Source organism: Parus major, chromosome 18 (assembly GCF_001522545.3).
Source record: "Parus major isolate Abel chromosome 18, Parus_major1.1, whole genome shotgun sequence".
Classification (NCBI taxonomy): domain Eukaryota; kingdom Metazoa; phylum Chordata; class Aves; order Passeriformes; family Paridae; genus Parus; species Parus major.
This window is the reverse complement of record NC_031786.1, coordinates 3,538,233-3,556,651: the sequence shown is the minus strand read 5'-3', so window position 1 is coordinate 3,556,651 and position 18,419 is coordinate 3,538,233. Positions and strand designations below refer to the sequence as shown.

Below are 18,419 nucleotides of genomic sequence, written 5' to 3'. Positions count from 1 at the left end.
AGTAACACAAAGGCATATTTTCCTAACAGCCATTTTATTGTCACCTCTCAAGATACATATTTCTGAATTATGTAAGATCAAATTTATTCTAATACACATCATATAAAGAACTCTATTCAATCCCTATTATATCTGTGGGAAAAGCAGGATTGACCTCAGGAATGCAACACACCTTCTGAAGCAGTCAGAATAGCCATTATAATCTGACTGAATGCCCTTTGAAACCCATGGGAATCATCACATTTAATCTACTGCCAATGAATTGGACCCTTACACACTAAACCTCATCTGGGGATTCACAATCCCTGTTTCTACTGGCTGGATCCTCTGCTACTTGCTCACATGTGACATTTCCTAAGAGCCACCAGCTCTGGCAACTGAACAGAGCTTTGCTGAAATGAGAGGCAAAGTCTATTTCCCTAACTAAAGGAAAAATGCTGAGTAAGATTTTCAAATTTTTCCCTCTGTAAAAAGAATGTTTTCAGCCAGTGCCTTACGACAGGAAAGGGAGCTCGGAGTTCCCAGCACACTGCAGCTGTTTGTTTCCATGTGCTCTCAGCAAAGAGCAGCCACAGTGCCCACCTCCAGCACAGACATCTCACATCTCATCCATCAATTCCAGCCAAACTCCTGGTCTCAAATGCCCATTCCTGATGGCAGCTTCACTTCCTTCAGAAAAGATGAAGGCTTTGTGTGTGTTGCCTTCCAGTTCTAACTCACTGACTTATTGATTAAACATTTTTGGGCTCAGAAATCTTGTCACTGATAATGGAGGCTATACATAATTTCATGTGTAGGTTTACTGATATTAAATAGTTGATTTCTACAGAGGTGTATCTACAGATGTTTAGGATTTTTCTAGATTTTATTTTAAAAATTTTAAAAATTCAGAAATCAATGTCTATCTACACTGAAATCAACACAAGTTTTCCAGTAACTAAATCAAGAACAGCTCTGATTTCTAATCCCTCAATTCCTGACACACTTAATGGTTTAACTGCTTTTATTTCTTACAGCTGGGAACTGTTTTGCTTACTTATCAATTCCTGTTTCAGTATACTCACAGATATAAAACTATTGCAACATTGCTGTTTTCACAAGTCTAGACAAATCCCTGGTGAGCTGGGAATGAAACAACTTCTTTCTACCTACATTTTCAGGGCATATTGTCTTCTCTTGAAACTGGGACGTTTGCATCAATTATTTTTGTTTTAAAAGCATCTCGTTATACCTCCCTAGAGAAGAATAAAAATTAATTTTTCTCCATGGATTTGAATATTTACAAGAACACTAAAGAAATTAACATTGCCTTTTTTGAGGAGTCCGGAAGTTCTACAATTTACAATAACTCTGGATTGCCCAGTTTGTCTGGGTATAAATTACATTTCACAATGGCACCATCTGCTGGGAGATGAGCAAGGCACTGAAGCACACTGGGCTTCCCTCACTGCCCCCTTTCACCATTGAACATAGGATGACTGATAGCCAACACCTCTTTCAAATGGCAACATTCATTACACCTGGAAAGTAAAGGAACCAGAAGGCTGATAATGACAGAATATCACTGAGACTTTTACCCTGGAAGTTCTACTTTTAATACAACAGGAGCTAATTATTAATATTTGGTTTTATGCTTCCTTACTGATACAGTGCACTAGAAATCTGTATTGACTTGTATTTCACACAGCACACACTTCCATGTACCTCAGAAATTCTTTCAGACAAATGAGAGAAATCCCTTCTTCTGGAGATGTGAAATCTATTGATGATTACAATAGAATTATGGTCTGTAGTAACACCTCAAACTTTCTCTGTGCCAGCACTGCATGACTGATTCAGCTCCTCCAGGACATTTTTAGATGCTGTCCACTACTGGATGAACAAGTTCCTCAGTTCAGAAACACACATCACACCCTGTCACTGTCACACAGTGCCCTTTACTGGCAATGGACCAGGATTTGCACTTGTTTTGCTTAACATACAGCATTTCCAGATGCAGCTGGAAAATAGCCTCAAGCTCTACAGCAATAACCATCAGAGTATGAGCAGTGATAGAGGAGAGGTCAGTAACTTCTGGCTGCAGAGGGAATTAATCCTGGAAATATTTCTCCTTCTCTTACCATTATTTTAATATTGCTTGATGATTCCCCAAGCATTATTCCACATCAGTTTAATGAGTAAAATTCAGTTGTAGTGATTCAACAAGCTGATCCAAGTTGACAGAAAATCTTTCAGCAGTCTGTGCAAACCAAGAGGCAGAATTGATTTGCTCCTAATCTGCTGCAGGTGCCCACACACAGCCAGCCATTGCTGCTCCTCATATAATTGATGGATGACTGCACAGAGGAGCAGATACTCCTCAGCTACACCTCAGAGTACACCAAGAGAGGTTTGAAAAAGGCTGAAAAATAGATATTGTCAGTCCTGGAATATGTATTCTTTTTTAAACAGTTTTTCATTAAATATGTTAAGTATTGTAGGGGAGGAAAAAAAAAAGTTTAATTTTTATCAGAGGTTAGGAACCAGAAAAAAGTTAAAATTACATCTGTGAGTAAGCTGAGTGATTAAGCTAACAGAGCACTCACTCTATCCTGCATTGTTAAAGCAACTCCTGAAAACATTTGTCTGGAACACTTTTCATGCAGTGATGTTTGAATTTATCCCAAGAGAAATGCATTAGTAACCCAAATTTTTGGTGTTTCATCAATTTTTTTTTCTTTCTTTTTCCATTGTTGGGAGATGATTCAGAGGACAGACATACCATTTTAAAACATTTCACCTTTGGGGGATTTGGGAGCTGCTAGGTTTATCAAATTGGGTACCCAAAAGTTCCTTTCACCTGCTGACATGCTCTTTGCAATCTGCTATCAATTGAAAAGCATTCACTATGTCAAAGTTCTCATTCGTAAACAGAAGAAATTTAAAGTTACCCTAAATATGCATAGAAAAGAGATCCTTTCCTTTTCTTCTCTTACTTGTTCTCCAGAAAAACAATTCTCTCACAATCAAACACCGCGTACTTGAAATAAACAGCAGATTTTCCCTCACAGCCTTTTTGAGTAGGAGTGTGAAAATCCAGTATTCAGTGACCTGCCTGTACCAGTAAAACCTTTTTGCAGACAAAACAGAAGCCTTGATTTAATTCATCACCAGACATAACTATCAGCCCATGTGATTTCTGGCAAACCTTTTGCAGACATCCACTGCAGCAGATGCTCTTCCAGAATGCAGGACCTCGCAGGATGAGAAACTGGGACTGGGAATAACTATATATAATCCTTCTTATAATTCTGCTGAAACACACAAATTTCCTTGGAAGCCTGTGACAGAACACAGTGTGATGCCATCACAGCCTTACTACAGAACACTATCACACTATTTTCATCCTCAAGTTCAAGAACTGACCTTGTGAATGAGAGGTCAGTTTGGCTTATTCCCTTCCACCTGCTCGCTTGACGCAGAATATTGTCACAGCACCAAGTGATACGTATTTCCCTTTCAGAGGTTTTAACTTACTTGTTTTGGCTGGATGACTTCTGCTCTGCAATGTTCTGCTCATTATTCTATGTCAAATTTATTCAGTTCTCCTTACATGTACAACCACATTAATTCCAGGCAGGGAACTTGCAAATCAAATAAAAAGGGAACTCCAAGCTGACACAGTATCTTACTGCTGCTACAAAATTCTCTGTACACATGCTGAAAAAACCAACATCCTTTTTGTCCAAAGGCAATAGCCAGCTCTGCCTGAAAAACAACCCACATGGAAGCAAACTTCTCACTTCCCAACAGAAACCAGGGGTTTGGACCAGCACTTGCCTTCTCTGAACACTCAGGCTGTGCATACTGAGGGAGCCTGCACACCATTAAAGCTGTTGTACATGAGAGATTCTGATGACACCTAAACTTTTATTTTTTAGAAAGTGTGGCCAAATTCACAGCTCTTTTGCTGTCTAACTATTCCCCTTTACCCACACCCAAAACTAAGCAGTTTCTTAGAAAAAGCATTGGGTTGCAGGTGAGCACCAGCAGCCAGGGCTCCTGAGGGATGTTTGTCAAGGTTTCTGACAAAAGCAGCCTCCCACAGCAGCAAAATGCACAAACAGTCTGATCCTCCCCCTGCCTGCTGCACTTTCACACGTGCTTCCTGACAGCTGGGGAAAGATGTTCCGCTCTTGCAGTTTGCTGACAGCGTTTCCACATCAGAAACATTTCTGAGCGGAGGGTGGAGACTTAAATTTAAAAAGAAAACAGACCCAAACAAGTAAACCTCCACCAAAATTAAAAAAACAAGAAGGAAGGAAGTGTACACAATGTTCTGTAAGGAAATTTTGCAATGCTGCAACAGCCAAGGATTTGGGAGGGATTCTATATGACCCAGGGAAGGACTGCAGGGCTTTGTTTTGTTGCCTTCAGAAAGTGGTAAGAAAGAAATAAGACAAGGATCACAATTAAGTCATTTTCTTTGTAAGCAATTGTACAACAGGGCCTGGAGTTCTGCAGAAGGCATTGCCCATGTACAGCTGATATTTACTTCGCCCAGAGTAAAGAACATCAACTTGCCAAGACTGTCATTATGTAGCTTTGTATTACTGATTACTTCATCAAATTAGTCATCAGGTTTGTTTATGCAGTAGTGTTGAACTCAAAAATTCTTTATGAGATTTGTACCTTCTAGTACAAGATCTCACTTCCTTATAGCTTACTATTTGAAGCTCAACTGAAATATTTTCTTAACAAGCTGGACTTATTAACACCTTAAAACTTCTATAGATTACACTTTCTTAGACTGTTTTTTTAAAATTATATTGCTGCTAAAACCCACCCAGTGCCATGTACTTCCTTAGTCTCAGCTATATTATCACTTGCATTATCTCTAGCAAATGTATGTCTCTGTGATATGGATCAGTGATCTCATTAATTCCCTTACCAGAAGAGTGCTAGAAAAACTACTCAAAAGGAGAAAGGTGGGGGTTCATCTCTCCTCCCAAGTAACAAGTGATAGAACAAGAGGAATCAGCCTCAAGTTGCACTGGAGGAGGTTTACATTGGATATCAGGGAAAACTTCACCATGGAAAAGGTTGTCAGACATTGGCACAGATTGCCCTGGGAAGCAGGGGAGCCAGCTGGAGGGATTTAAAGACATGCAGACATGGCACTTTGAGACGGTTTAGTGGTTGACCTGGCAGTGCTGGGGGAATGGTTGAACTTGATGCTTTTAGAGGCCTTTTTCACCCCCAGTCACTTCCTGGTTTTGTACTGCAGGGCAGGATGGCTTTGCCACACAACTCATGGGGCAAACTGCTGCTCACATCAGCCACATCTCAGGAGAGCTGGACACAACATCTACCTGTGTCCCAAACTGCTGCTCCCCACCCCACTGCTTTCTCTGCCCACTCCTATGCCTGCCATAGACTAAATGTATGCGGGATATGACAAAATTCTCCCCAGAAATATGAGTAAAGATCAGCACTGATCAGCACAGTTTCCATATTTAGAACTTCCTTAAGTCCTAAAGCCACTCCTCCATCTCCTTCAGAACAAAGATCTCTGTCATGTAACTCCACCAGCTCTCTTGCTCAGTATTCAGAAAATGTTTCTTCTTGCAATTCTGCTGTTTTCCTACTGTAAGCCAAGGATATGTTTCTTTCATATTACAAATCTTTCTAAACCAGAACCATTGTTCCTTGCCTGAAAGCTTTTCTTTTTCTTCTCTTAGGTCAAATGTCTCAGCAGATACAGAAAACTACTGAAAATGGCAAAGGTAGGTTCTCTTTAGCTGGTTTTGAGGTATGTGGCAAGATTGACTGTTATCCAAAAAAATGGGGGAGGCATTTAAAAATGTCAAAAAATTTAATGCCAAATTAAATATTTAGCCTCTCTGTGAACTGAGTCAGTTTAAAAGTTTCTAAACAAAGATAACTGTCTCTTTGTTGACCTGTATGTAAAGTCAAAATTACTTTAACTTGTTAAAACATTTTTTACCCCCATGGAAATGTCATTATTTATTTTAGTCATGACTAGTTCAGTACCATTTTCCATGGAAAGACAGTTTTTTATTGCAAATTCATTAGTTTAAGTTCATGAAAGCAAACAAATTTGAGAGATCATAAAGGCTCTTAATGCTACTATTCAAATGTCCAGTCTACTTACACAAGGTTAGTTCTGTCTGTTAATAGACAGCCACAAATAAAATACTGCTTTTGCTTTCAGGTTCACATGCTACCTCTCAACTAATATATAAAGTTACTTTATAGACTCCTACAATTAATACTCCACAATATTTTATTTAATCTTTTACACTACTATTAATTTAATTGCTGTAGTTCAAAAGTTGTTGGTTCATCTGAACACATCTGTGGGCTTTGTGTGGCTGTGCCTCTTTTGCACGAACACGCACACTTTTTATTGTGTGAAGCTGCATTCTGGTTTTGAAAAGTAATTGAGTTGCCTGGTATTAGAGGTGGAAAAAGTATAATGGCATTTCAACACAAATAAGCATAGCTTGGTTGTCAACATAATTTGGGAAAAATCTGGGGCTTTCTTTGGTCATAGGTACAGTCAACTCACTCAGTTGTTTTTCTTTCCAGAGATGCTGTCCAATCCCAAGCTTGTACTGGTTCAGGGGACGTTGAATGTGGTGATGAAGCAGAATGTGACTCTCTCTTGCCTGTCTGAGCCTGGATCTCCACCTGTCAGATACACCCTGTTCAAGCACAACCAGCAGGTATCTGCTTTGAACAGGTCAGACTTGATGCCTGCACTGTTCACCCTGACCATCAGCTCTGCCAGCGACATGGGGGAATACAAGTGCAAAGCTGAGTATAACAATTCCAGTGGTGGAAAATACAGCAACAGCCTCAACATCACCCTCATAGGTACGTCTTGCTGTACACCTTCCCAGCACTGGTTCTTGCAGGGGCACACAACCATCTCTTTTCTTGACTGAGGAGATGAACTTTACTGCTGTTCCTACCCCAGGAGCTGGCAGTGCTCTCCTGCCAGAGCTCACAACCCCTCCATCCTCCATGCCCAGCTCTTTTGCCAGTGTTGTCACTTCAAGTCTTGCCTGGAGCTTGTCCTTTACTCTGTGATTCAGACTTTTCAGTTTTCTTTCTACAGAGCCAATTTCCAAACCAGTGCTGAGCTCACCCACCTCTCAGGCAAAGAAAGGCCAGAACGTGACCCTGTCCTGTTTCTCGGAGAACGGATCCCTTCCCATCACATATCTATTCTTCAAAGGAACACAAAACATTTCTCCACAAAAGACAATGCAGAAGAGGGAAGCAGCTGTGATTTTTCTGTTTATCGATTCCCTTCGTGACTTTGGAACCTATAAATGCAAAGCTAATAACAGTTTTCCCAATAATACAAAATACAGCAATGGTTTCAACTTTACATTAGCAGGTATGAATGAAAAAAGGTTACTACTGTTGTAAAACTGGGATCACACAAAATTCAGAATGTTGTAACTATGAAAGTTTTTTGCCAGATATTTTGTTCCTGCAATGTGATGTTCAAAGCATATTTTTTTTAAATTAGAAAAAGAAAATGGAGGTTTTAATATTAATGCAAAATCATAGAATTTCATGCATCCTAGATAGCAGCAGAAGCTGAAGTGACCATGAAGGATATCTGTAAAAGACTCACTTTTACAAGAGACCCCTGGCCCACCTTGGAGAGAGTCGGGTTTCTTTTTTCTCTCTGGTCCTATGAAAGAGCTTAACTGGCACCAGCAAGCTGCCTTCCTTCTACTGGACCACAGAGCATTTGGGATTCCAATGAACAGTTACATTAACCCCAATTAATCTAAAAGCTGAAAGAAATTTCAAGTCTTGATTTCAATTTTCAGAAAATATATAAAATATGAAACAACACTTCATTGCATAAACACTTTTTTTCCCTTCTTTTTGGCAGAAGAGAGAAGCCATTCTCAGCCCCTGATAATTTCTCTTGGGCTGATCCTGCTACTACTCATAATAGGATTTGCTCTGGCAATTCCATTTTTCGTAATTCCTTTGTATAAAGCAAGTGAGTTATTTGAATGTTTCTTTTTCCAAAGGTAATTTATGTTGTCGATATATTTCGGTGTGTAAATATCACATTTTCAGTAGAGTAGCTCCTGGTATTTTATCATGTTGTTGAATCTCCTCTGAAGTAGCATTGGCAGTTTAACAAGACATTGACAAGGCCAAATCTCTGAGCTGTGTTTTAGATGAAAGATCTGGGGTGGGGGAGGCAAAGCAACAGCTAATGTAATACTCAAAAACACTGGAAGGAATTTGACCTCACTGAAAAGAGAAATTATTTAAATGCCCTTTGTTAAAGAATAATTTTGATTGTGAAAATAACATTACTTGAGATCTTCAAATATTAAAAAAATACATTGAAACTGTTTATTTCTAGGAAATATATATATATATATATATATATATATGGATATATACACATACCTGTTTTTCTTTTACAATTTGCAGAAAAATTTAAGTCTACCAGGCCCTCAATCGGCCTTACTTCAACAGTGAATGCAGAGGAGTCTGAAAATGAAGTCATATACTCAGAGATTGGTAAGTTCCTGTCACCCCCCTGCAGTTAGGTTTTTTCAGGTACTGCAAAATCACTGGGACACCCACTGACCCTCCGGGCAGAGGCATTATTTGAAATCCCTCAGAATCAGTATCTGGAATCATTTGACAGCCATGCAGCCAAAACTGCAGCTGGTTAAATGAACTGAGGTTTTAATAAAAAAAGTGTGTAATGGCCATTTACTAACAGACAATAGTGAGCTATATAAAGCTGTAGCAAAATAAAACTTGCATAGCTTCTGCATTCTGTTCAAAATTGTTCAGAACTTTAGTTCTTTATTCAATCCTTAAGTGTGGCAAGATTCAAAGTCAGTTCAAACTGAAATTATGAGGTGATGACAAAGCAACTGACCTGTGTTCTTTTAGTACTCGAATTGCAGAAAACACACAATAATGAAGACATTACCTGACAGCCACAATGCTCTGAATTTGCATGTTTCTACATTTGCCTTGAATGTGAATGCCTCTTTTCAAGGGAATAAGAACCTCCCCAAACAAACCAATATCAAAGGCAAATGCAAAGGCATTAATGTTTCCCATTTCTAAATATCCAAATAGAGTAAATGCAAATAAACCTGCCTTCCTGTTCATGCAGTAGGTAAGAGTTCTCCCTGCCCTGCTGGTTCAGCTCAGTGCTGTGCAGCTGCTCATGCCTGGTCTCAGCCTGCAAGGACAATGATAAGAGGTCTGATAAGGCCCATGGATGCTCCGTGATTTATATTCAGTATGGAATCTCACTGCTTTGTTCCAAGATTACAGAAAAAAAAAGTCTGATTCAAGTTGTTTTTAATTGAGTTAACTGCTGTTTATCATCTTTAATCCAGAGCTTGTTAAACCAGAAGAAGAATACATCAATTTCTGTGTTATTAGAAGAGAAGAGGAAAAAGGTGAAAACTTCAAGCTATAATACTGGAATATCTGATGCACACAAATATGTTTTGAGGGGGCTTTGCTGGGTGGAGGCAGGGCTTAAATACTTGCAATTGCTTATGAAATTGCTTAGTTACTATGGAAAAACTAAAATAGCTTTAAAACTTATGAGGGGGAAAAAGAAGAAAGTAAAACCCCAACAAAACATTCTATAGCAAATTCAACAGCCTCATTATGAAACCACACAGAAGATGTTATTAGTAACCGCATTGCTGATGTAATGTTAATTCCTCTTCTGTGTTTCTGTACCAAAAAGCAATTATGAATTATGTTATTCTGGCTTTTAGCAGGGAAGAGGGCATGTTCTACAGTCTATTCAAAGGTCCTCATCAGAGACTGAGTACCAGGTATAATTTTTTTCTGATTAACTTAATCACATACTTTTAAAGAATTTTTCAGCCCTCAAACATGCTAAGTTCCAGCAGCTGCACACAAAAAGATGATATTCAGATACCAATTTCCTGGCCTAATTGGTTTGTAGACTGGCAGTGTAGCTCATTTTCTAAGCAAAATCTCTAAGCCATAATATCTAAGGACTTCAACTTATGAGAAAAAGAAAACAGATAAAACTTAGAATTACAGGTAAAGCTTTCACCCAGATTTAAGTTCCTGAACATTTAACAATTCTGATAAAGTAGAAACTGGATTGTTTGCAGGCATAAGGTAACCAAAAGGCTTTTGTCCAGCATAACGAACAAAGAAAAAACATCCCTCTTAAGCACTAGAGGACCTGTATTTGGCCTCTATGTACCTGCAAAGATAGCAATTTCTCAGTTGAACAGTACTTCAGCTCTCAGAGTAGAGAAATATTGCTAAAATTAATTTGGGATAGGCTGACTTCAAAATAAATCCTGTATCCTGCTACAGGCAGGAAACAAAGATGTTGCTGGGTTGTTTTAATACCACTCCATAGCCAGATTAGAATTCCATGAGTTTAGTAAGTCACATTATGCTAACCTTGATTACATCTAGCATAAATACTCTATACTGCAATTATTATTGTTACAAATAACTCATTGATAGTTAAGTGAGCATCATGTTAGTAGAATATTTTAAGACAAGTCCTTGTTTTTCATGACACTAATGACTATCAGAGGCCACAGACCTTGCTGCACAAACCTCAAGCCCTTTATACAGGGACTGAAAAAGCTATACAAGCACTGGAAATCTAGACAAGATCAGAAACAGGCAGTTCTGTATATCTGCAAACCCTTGTATCTGATTATAATCATTGTGCTTAGGTACAGGAAAAATATGATCACACTTTAGTTATTTCCACCATTTTATACACACAGATATTTTGTCCACAAAAAATGTTCTTTAAAAAACATTTACAATTTATTTAAATCTGTTCCTCTGTTACTCCTTATAATATATTTCTGGTTTTTTATGTTTATCAAGTGCAAGATGAAGTAGCTTACATGTTTAAGAACTGAAGCCATGTGACTAAAAGACATTCCTACAAACACTACAAAGATACTGATGCTATTAAAATATTTAAGATTTGGAAGTCTTTTATAAAAGATACCATTTTCCAGCAGAGGTCACAATTGTGTCAGCAATACAGATAAAAGCTGAATTTTTAGCTTAGGATGGAGCACTTTCAGTATGATATTAAAAGCAATGGTTAGCCTTGCTAATAAGGGACAAATTTTTCTCTTCCCTGTTTCCAAGGTAACCTGGAAGACCCAGATTTGACTGAAAACACATGCACCACCAAGTTTTTGCAGTGAAACCACTAAGTCCATGACAACGTTGAAACCAGTTCAGGCAAAGATGTCTAAGAAAATCCTTTTATTCAACAAGTTTAGGTTTACACATTTTTTGCTGATGTAACATACTTAGTTAAAAAGTCCTTCAGCCTGGAAATGTGCATCATTTCCTTCATGGTGGTGTCTCTGCTTCTCAGCTGGACTACTCCATTCTCTAGAGTGCCATCACTTATCAAGACCATGAAGAGAATACTCATCTCATCATACCTGCAGAGAGAAGAACCCACCTGTTACTGCTTTTGGTGCATGGAAAAAATCAGATAACTTACATACAAATGACCATAAACTGTAAACATTTAGTTTTGCTGTATTGCACTAAGTCCAGTGTGACACCTCCAGTTTTCTTGTTGCCATTCTTTGCTTTTCTGATTACATTTCTTTAAATTACTTAGCTACTTTAGTATATAAAAATAATCTTATTTAGTAACCTATTAAAGAGTATTTTTGTACAAGCAGAATTTATCTTTCTGACTTATCTTTTCTCTCAGGAAAAAATCACTCATCAAGATGTTTTGACACGAGAAGTCATATGCCCCACATTCAATCCTGGTCAACAAACCATACATGAAGCCCCTAAATGGAATACTTGTTTTTATATCCACAAACAATTCCATCACATCACTAATGGCAGTGGTTCCAGGCTTGGAAGAACTATCAAGTTCAAGACTAGACACAGTAGGTTGTTTGAAATAGCATTTAAGAACGAAACACAGAACCAGACCAAACACAAAAATGGGAACGAGGATGGGAAACAGTTCTGCAAGATATATATTCATCTAATTATAATTCATTAAGATTATAATTCATCTGAAGAAATTTGTTTTCTACAGAAGAGTTTTTTTAAAATCATCCAATATGTGCTTTTCATAATAAAACTACTTCAGTCCAAGTCTGTAGTTCAGGATCCCCTTCAGTCAGTTACCACATTCAATTACTTCCTACTGAAAAAAGGCATATTTGCAGTGATGCCTTAAGTTTTAGCTTTCATATTTTCCTGATTCTGTACTGCATTGGTATGTAACTCTGAACTTCATACAGAGGGTGAGCAAGTTCTCCTCACAGCTCAGTCAGACAAAACAATCCTTTTCCATCCCAAGAACCAAGGACACCGTTGCGGCTTCAGGCCCAAAAAGCAAAACCAACAAATTGAGGGGAAAAATCTGGGATGATTCATTAACTGAAGCTGTAATTTGACAATTAACCCAAATATGGAAATGGACCAAAACTTATAAAAGTATGAAAACTTGTGACCTGGTGTCCATCTTGGGTGGAACCATGGCTTGCACTGCCCAAGGTAAATCTTTTGAAGGCCTTTTTAAATAAATACCTGCTTTATTCCTTTCACACTGTCTAGCCTCTGTTCTAGGTAGCCTCTCTAGGCATCAACAGCAGTCCACAGAAAGTCATCTGTGACCTTCATAGTTTAATTTCCAAAAGACTTTCTCCTTACTTTGCATAAAGATTTTCCAGAGACACATGCCCAGTTTCCAGATAACCCGGCCATACAGAAATTCCATTTTCTGTCAGTTCATTGAATAATCCTTGACAAACCTACATTCATTTAAAAACAAAAGTTAGAAGACAGATTTTGAGCATTTGAGATTCTATACAAAGAAATCATTAAAACTCCTAACAAGTGTGGTATTAACATTCCTAGCTGGTGTTAATTTGGCTGAAATAATCTCAAATCAGACAACAGCCTGGCAGTTCTGTCTCCACTTCTGTTTAAAAACATGCCAGTGTAAGTTCCCCCCCTTCCATGGGAACTTCATGACTGACTCAGATGAAAACTTTTTAAAAATCCTCCTGAACATGTGACTCATGCATTAAGATAATTCTGAAAGATTAAGAAGCTGAGAGGGATGGTGTTATTTATTTTCCTTAATTTTGCAAGGGACAAGCATCAGCTCTATTGTACCAAAAGTAGTTGTGTCCACAAAAGGAACTGCCTGCAGTGAATTCCTTTGGCTGTGACCCACAAGCTGCAGAGTAGGAGACCATGAACTCTGCACAACCAGGAATCTCCAGGAGTCAAAGCAGCAGCATGATTTTCCTCAATATAAACAATGTCGGAATTGTAACAGATTACACGGAGAGACAATGCTCAAAATTAAAATATTCTCTTACAACATACCTGCCTCAGCTCTGTTGTTGGACCTTTTCCTACATCCAAGGCCACTTTAAGGGGTGCTAAGCAAGGATGAAGCTTAAGTACCTAATAAATTTACAAAAGCCAACAGATTACTAAATGTGTTTATCATACAATTCTAAACAGAACTAGGAAATAGTAATTTTTTTAAAATTAAATTAAGGTTCTTAACATACAAAAATTTTCTCACAGCACAAAATCTGAATTAGAAGCTGTGTTTTATATGAGCACACAGCCTATGCATACATTCACATGGCAGAAATTACTCTATTTTGGCTGAGCTCCAGAAAAGAGATGAAGATTTGTTAGCAGAGCTCCATCACCTTGAATGGAGCCACAGTGATGAGACACAGCTCAGCAGGCAGTTTCCATCCAGTCTGCTGCCTGTTCTTAAAGCCAAAACAGCTGCCTGGGTAACAGGCACTGACAGCCAGCACTCAAACTCCAGAAAACAGGGTAAAAGTGGAGAAAATTATGGTCTTTGAGGACCCATTACCTCCTGTGACCCACTTTTTCTATTCTTCTCAGCCACTTTCAAATGCTGCTAGAAAAGACAAATTACCCCTTCCCACAAACTGCAGCAACATTCCAATTTCTCTTAACTCAATCGCTTGCATGGCAAGAGCCTACCTACTGATCACAGAGAAAGGTAAACCAGGAAAGGGGACCTCCAAATGAGAAAAATTGCTTATGTGGGTGACAGGGATCACAGGAGCTGTGCCATGAGGCCAGCCTCTGCTACCTGTGAGAGGGTTCAGTCTGCACCAGTTGGGAAGGGATCAGGATGGCCACACTGAAAGGAAGACATTACCATTCTTGAATTTACCGCATTGTCTTGGGGGGTTGTACTTATCTTCTCACATTTTCTACATGGGGGGGGTTGTACTTATCTTCTCACATTTTCTACATGAAGGTACCTTTCTCTGTGAATTTTGCTTTGCTGTTAATGGATTCTCAACCAGCTGCAGAGAATCAAAGAGATATGCTAACACTCCTCGGTCCAGATTCCCATTCACAGACAGAACATGAGGGATGACATTCTTCCTTCCATCTCGGCCCTGAAGAGAAAAAACCCATGTAGGAAAGCACCAAAGATCATCCCCAAAAGCTTTTTGCTTGCTTTAAATGTATAATGAAACACTGAGCTCAAGCACCCTTATTACAATAAAAGTACAGACATTTATTTAAAACATTTCCAGCAATCTTAGTGGTCTATCTGCACCCAGGTAAGACTCTAACAGTGGGGAAAGCAGGTCAGGGCAGGATGGGATTAGTTTCTTGCTCTGCCACTTTGATCATAAATTTAAATCTATGGCAAATACACTTGAAACTCTGCATTTTATTTTGAAGGTTTGTAGATTACTTCCAAGTGACCGTAAGTCCACACATTCTGAGAAATCCCTGGTAACCCAATTTTGTGGAAATACTGCAAAAGCAGGAAAGACAGGGCTGTCAGGAGAAGGATACAATTTAATGGTTAAATACAAAATTACTCTGGTTTTATCTGTTCAGCCTAAGTCCAAACATTGCCATTTATAAGAGGTTTGTCCCTCTTCAATATAATCAGTGGAGAGGTTTTCCTCTGGTCCACCCCCCTTTTTCTATAAAGCCATTTTTATAAGCCATTGATCCACAAAAACTTCAGCAACAAGCTACAGCAAGGAAAAAACCCTCACATTTCCACGCTCTTTTTGATGCAAACTGAACAACACAAAACACAGTCTGAGTTTGTGCTTACATCTACTCACAGATACAGGTAAAGAGCTATGCCACTAACAACAGCTGTCTTGTCAACAGGGGTAATTTCTAATTTTGAAGAAGTCCTTGCAAAAAAAGTACCAAACTCTATTTTATCAGCTTGTGAAAATAAAGATCTGACTGCAGAGCATCAACTGTACTACTTTGGCAGTAAATGAATAAAAAGCCAGTCACATGCTAAGCAACTGGATCAGCAAAGAAACCATTTCTCTCACACATGACCATCTTTATCAGGAAAGATGTTTAATACAGTAAAGCTTACCAGTAATTTTAATTTCTCTCCTGGATACAGCTGTAACAATTCAGTATCACCAAGGTTCTTCAATGTTTCTATTGTTTCTGTTCCCCAAGGGAAGCTGTACTGTAACTTAAATCCTCTTCTGCCTTCTTCATCCTGGAAGTCACTGCTGCTGAAGTTAGACGGGCCTACAGCAAACTGAAAATAAGAGATTTAAGAGGTGATCACTACTACGAATCCCATAGTAACTACAAAACACACATCTGCAATGAAAACTGAAGTCTGTCATTTTCAGCAAAAGGTTTTTTACAAGTTACAGCTCAAATCTCTTGTTTTATGGCATTTTCATCTCACATCACTGACAAACACAAAACATTTGCCTTTCTGCAAGTCACATATAAACTACATATAAGGTTTGTCATCAACTTCAGTAGCTTCTCAATTTCCACGAGAAATACACCTATTTGAGTGCCTACAACAGGCCAGCAATGTAAGGCCATAAAACCAACCAGGGTGACTATTCCCCCCATGAGACATAAAGGATCAGGCCAAGATTCCCCATGGATATGCTGTTACCTTTCTCCACCACTGGAGCCTCTGGCGTAGCCAGTAATCGAGCCACTGTCCTGCAGTTCTGGGAGAACTAAACCATGCAAGCAAAGACGTGGTCCTCTCGCCTATTCTTTAAACAACAGCAAGGGCAGCAAGTTAACACCTTGGGAAATAACAGGGGAAAAGCAAGAAACAGCATTCAAAAATAATCCAAAAGTGAGACAGTTGGTTTAGGTATGATAAGGGATTAACTCCTCTATTACTCTACCTTGTAAGTTTTTTGTTGTGTTGATCATTTTCTGGAACAGAATGTTCACTTTCTGGAACAGAATGAAAGCACACTCCAATTTGAGCAAGGCCACAGGGCAGTCTTCTGTTGACCAGCTCTAAGCAGCTGACATATTGCGCCAGAGCACCTACAAAAGACAAAGCCCTGATTTTAGTGGCCACAGGAAAGTTTTTGATGTTTTAACTCTACCAACAACAAATGTTGGTAGAGTTAAAACATATTAGCACATATTATACAGATGTTGTTTGTACATGCAGTCCCACTATCTTTATTAGCCTTGGTGCTTTGCAGACATGGGGTAAGCAGGCTGGTTTTTCTGGGCACGTTGATTTCAATGGACTTTACCCCAAATTATAGGGAGCGCATCCACTGCCCATCTGTGCTGGTCAGGTCCTTGAAAAGCACACAAATTCACAGCCTACAGAAGGAACATTCCTGGCGCACTAACGCAGCTGGAAAAATCCTTGAAAATGCAGCTGCTGAGCGCAGGGTGCAGACTGAGCGCAGCCGCCCGGACCTACCGGGCAGGAGGCTCTCCCGCAGCACCCCCGTGGCCCCCAGCACTTCTTCCAGGGCTGGGCCGCCAGGGTTCTGCCCACAGCCCTGGAGGGCTTCGCGCAGCGTCTCCGGATGCATCAGCCGCAGCCCCTGCGCGTCCCCCGGAGCGCCGGGCGGACCGTGGAGAGGGGCGTCCACGGGGAACACCTGCTCCCGCATGGGCAGCGCCGAGTCCCACCACTGTGCCGCCAGGTTGGCGCGCAGGGCCGCGCCCAGCGGCCCGAAGCCGGGATGGCGGCCGCTCAGGTAGGCGCTCCAGGGCAGCGGCCCCGCACCGCCTCGTAGAAAGCGCCGCCGCCAGCACACCTCTAGCAGCTCCGCCCCGCCCGCCGCCTCGGCAGCTCTGCCGCCCTCCGAGTACGGCCGCGCTGAGCACCCGCCCGGATCCGCCAGCTCCGGGACTCGCCGCCGCCTCGGCTGCCCCAGGGCGGCGCGGCCACACCAGCGGCAGCCTTGGCGAGAGCCCAGCGCCATCTTGCCCCTCCCTCACGGCGAGCCCGGGAGCGGGAGGGCGCCGGGGCACGCGCACGCGCAGCGCCCCGCGCGGGAAGGGGGGCCGCGCAGGCGCAGAGGGACCCTCGCGCCTCGCCGGGACCGCGGGCTGAAGGTCAGGGACCCTTCGAGGTGAATTTTGTGTCCTTGGGTTGAATCTTCTCGCCTTTTGTAACCGTAATGATGTCGTCAGATAACTTCTGGTAAAGGAATTGACGTCTTTGAACTAAATTTTCTCGCCTTTTACAATAGAAGTCGCTTCATAAAAGAACTCGTTTCAAGCATTGGGTAAGATCACATCACACAAATAAACATACTCTGGGTAGGCGGAGAATGCGCATTAGTTAGGTAGGTTCTGTAAAAGAGATGTAACTTTTAACCCCTTTGTGTGCTTGATACGTGGAATCAACCTTGAGCCCCGCGCAGAATAAACAATGTCTCTTTTATAAACCAAATTCGTTTAGAGAGCTCCCAACATTGGCAACAAGGCCGCACGTGCCAGGGGTCACATCTGGCCTGCCCCTGTGGGACAGGGACGGCCAGAGCTCGCTGGCACTGGGGACCGGGAGGAGGACAATGGGACAGACGCTGCCCTCGCCATCACCGGAGCACGCTGCAGCTGCACGGGAACATTCCTGGGGAAAAGCCCCTCCGGAGCCCATCGCACAGCAGCGAGTCCGAGGCGCATAAAGGCAGAGCTCAGGCAGAGGCGGCACCGTGGAGCCGCTGCCAAGAGCGCGGGCGAGGCCCCCGGCTCCCCGCGGCCGCTCGGGCTGGTGCTGGCAGAGCGCAGGCAGCGCAGTGGAAATTTCCATACTCGCTGCAGCACGAGCAGGTGGCCGTGCCAGGAGGCGGGGCTGAGGCGGAAACCATTCCGCCAGCCGCAGGCAGGAAAGGCTCGGGCTGGGATAATCCCCGCGCCGGTTCGGGCGGCGCAGCCCCCTCCCCCGGGCCCGGCACTGATGGGCCGCCTTAGTAGGGCACTGGGTCAGTGGCAGGAGCTGCTGCTCTCGCCTGCACAAGCATTGAATTGAAGTTTAGTTCGAAGGCAGATTTACCATGAGCTCAATTCTGCCAGCATACCACTGGCAGTAA

At 41.2% G+C, this 18,419-nt stretch overlaps 2 protein-coding genes and 1 long non-coding RNA gene across 6 annotated transcripts; 1 reads left to right on the top strand and 2 right to left on the bottom strand.

Annotated features, from left to right (window-relative positions):
- The first annotated feature begins 5,461 nt into the window (after positions 1–5,461).
- On the top strand, positions 5,462–11,746 carry MILR1 (mast cell immunoglobulin like receptor 1). Of its 4 annotated transcripts, XM_015645506.3 has the most exons (9): positions 5,465–5,628; positions 5,721–5,765; positions 6,592–6,879; positions 7,124–7,408; positions 7,919–8,032; positions 8,479–8,568; positions 9,411–9,473; positions 9,804–9,863; positions 11,191–11,746. In XM_015645506.3, the coding sequence occupies exons 1-8, from the start codon at positions 5,595–5,597 to the stop codon at positions 9,854–9,856; spliced, it is 972 nt and encodes a 323-aa protein (XP_015500992.1). In that variant the 5' UTR covers positions 5,465–5,594; the 3' UTR covers positions 9,857–9,863; positions 11,191–11,746. The 4 variants fall into 4 exon arrangements, with proteins under 4 accessions (XP_033374568.1, XP_015500992.1, XP_015500991.1 ...); XM_015645505.3 differs by lacking the exon at positions 9,804–9,863; XM_033518677.1 differs by lacking the exons at positions 9,411–9,473; positions 9,804–9,863 and having other exon boundaries at positions 5,462–5,628.
- LOC117245255 lies at positions 6,041–8,540 on the bottom strand. The gene is made up of 2 exons (XR_004499745.1): positions 8,455–8,540; positions 6,041–7,334 (listed from the first exon to the last, which is right to left on the bottom strand). It is a non-coding gene; the product is annotated as an uncharacterized LOC117245255 (long non-coding RNA).
- POLG2 (DNA polymerase gamma 2, accessory subunit) lies at positions 11,294–17,321 on the bottom strand. Its single transcript, XM_015645502.3, has 8 exons — positions 16,796–17,321; positions 16,254–16,401; positions 16,010–16,115; positions 15,458–15,631; positions 14,355–14,495; positions 13,423–13,503; positions 12,739–12,839; positions 11,294–11,495 (listed from the first exon to the last, which is right to left on the bottom strand). Exons 1-8 carry the CDS (start codon positions 17,304–17,306, stop codon positions 11,330–11,332), a joined length of 1,428 nt encoding a protein of 475 aa, XP_015500988.1. The 5' UTR covers positions 17,307–17,321; the 3' UTR covers positions 11,294–11,329.
- Between the last annotated feature and the right edge of the window lie 1,098 nt (positions 17,322–18,419).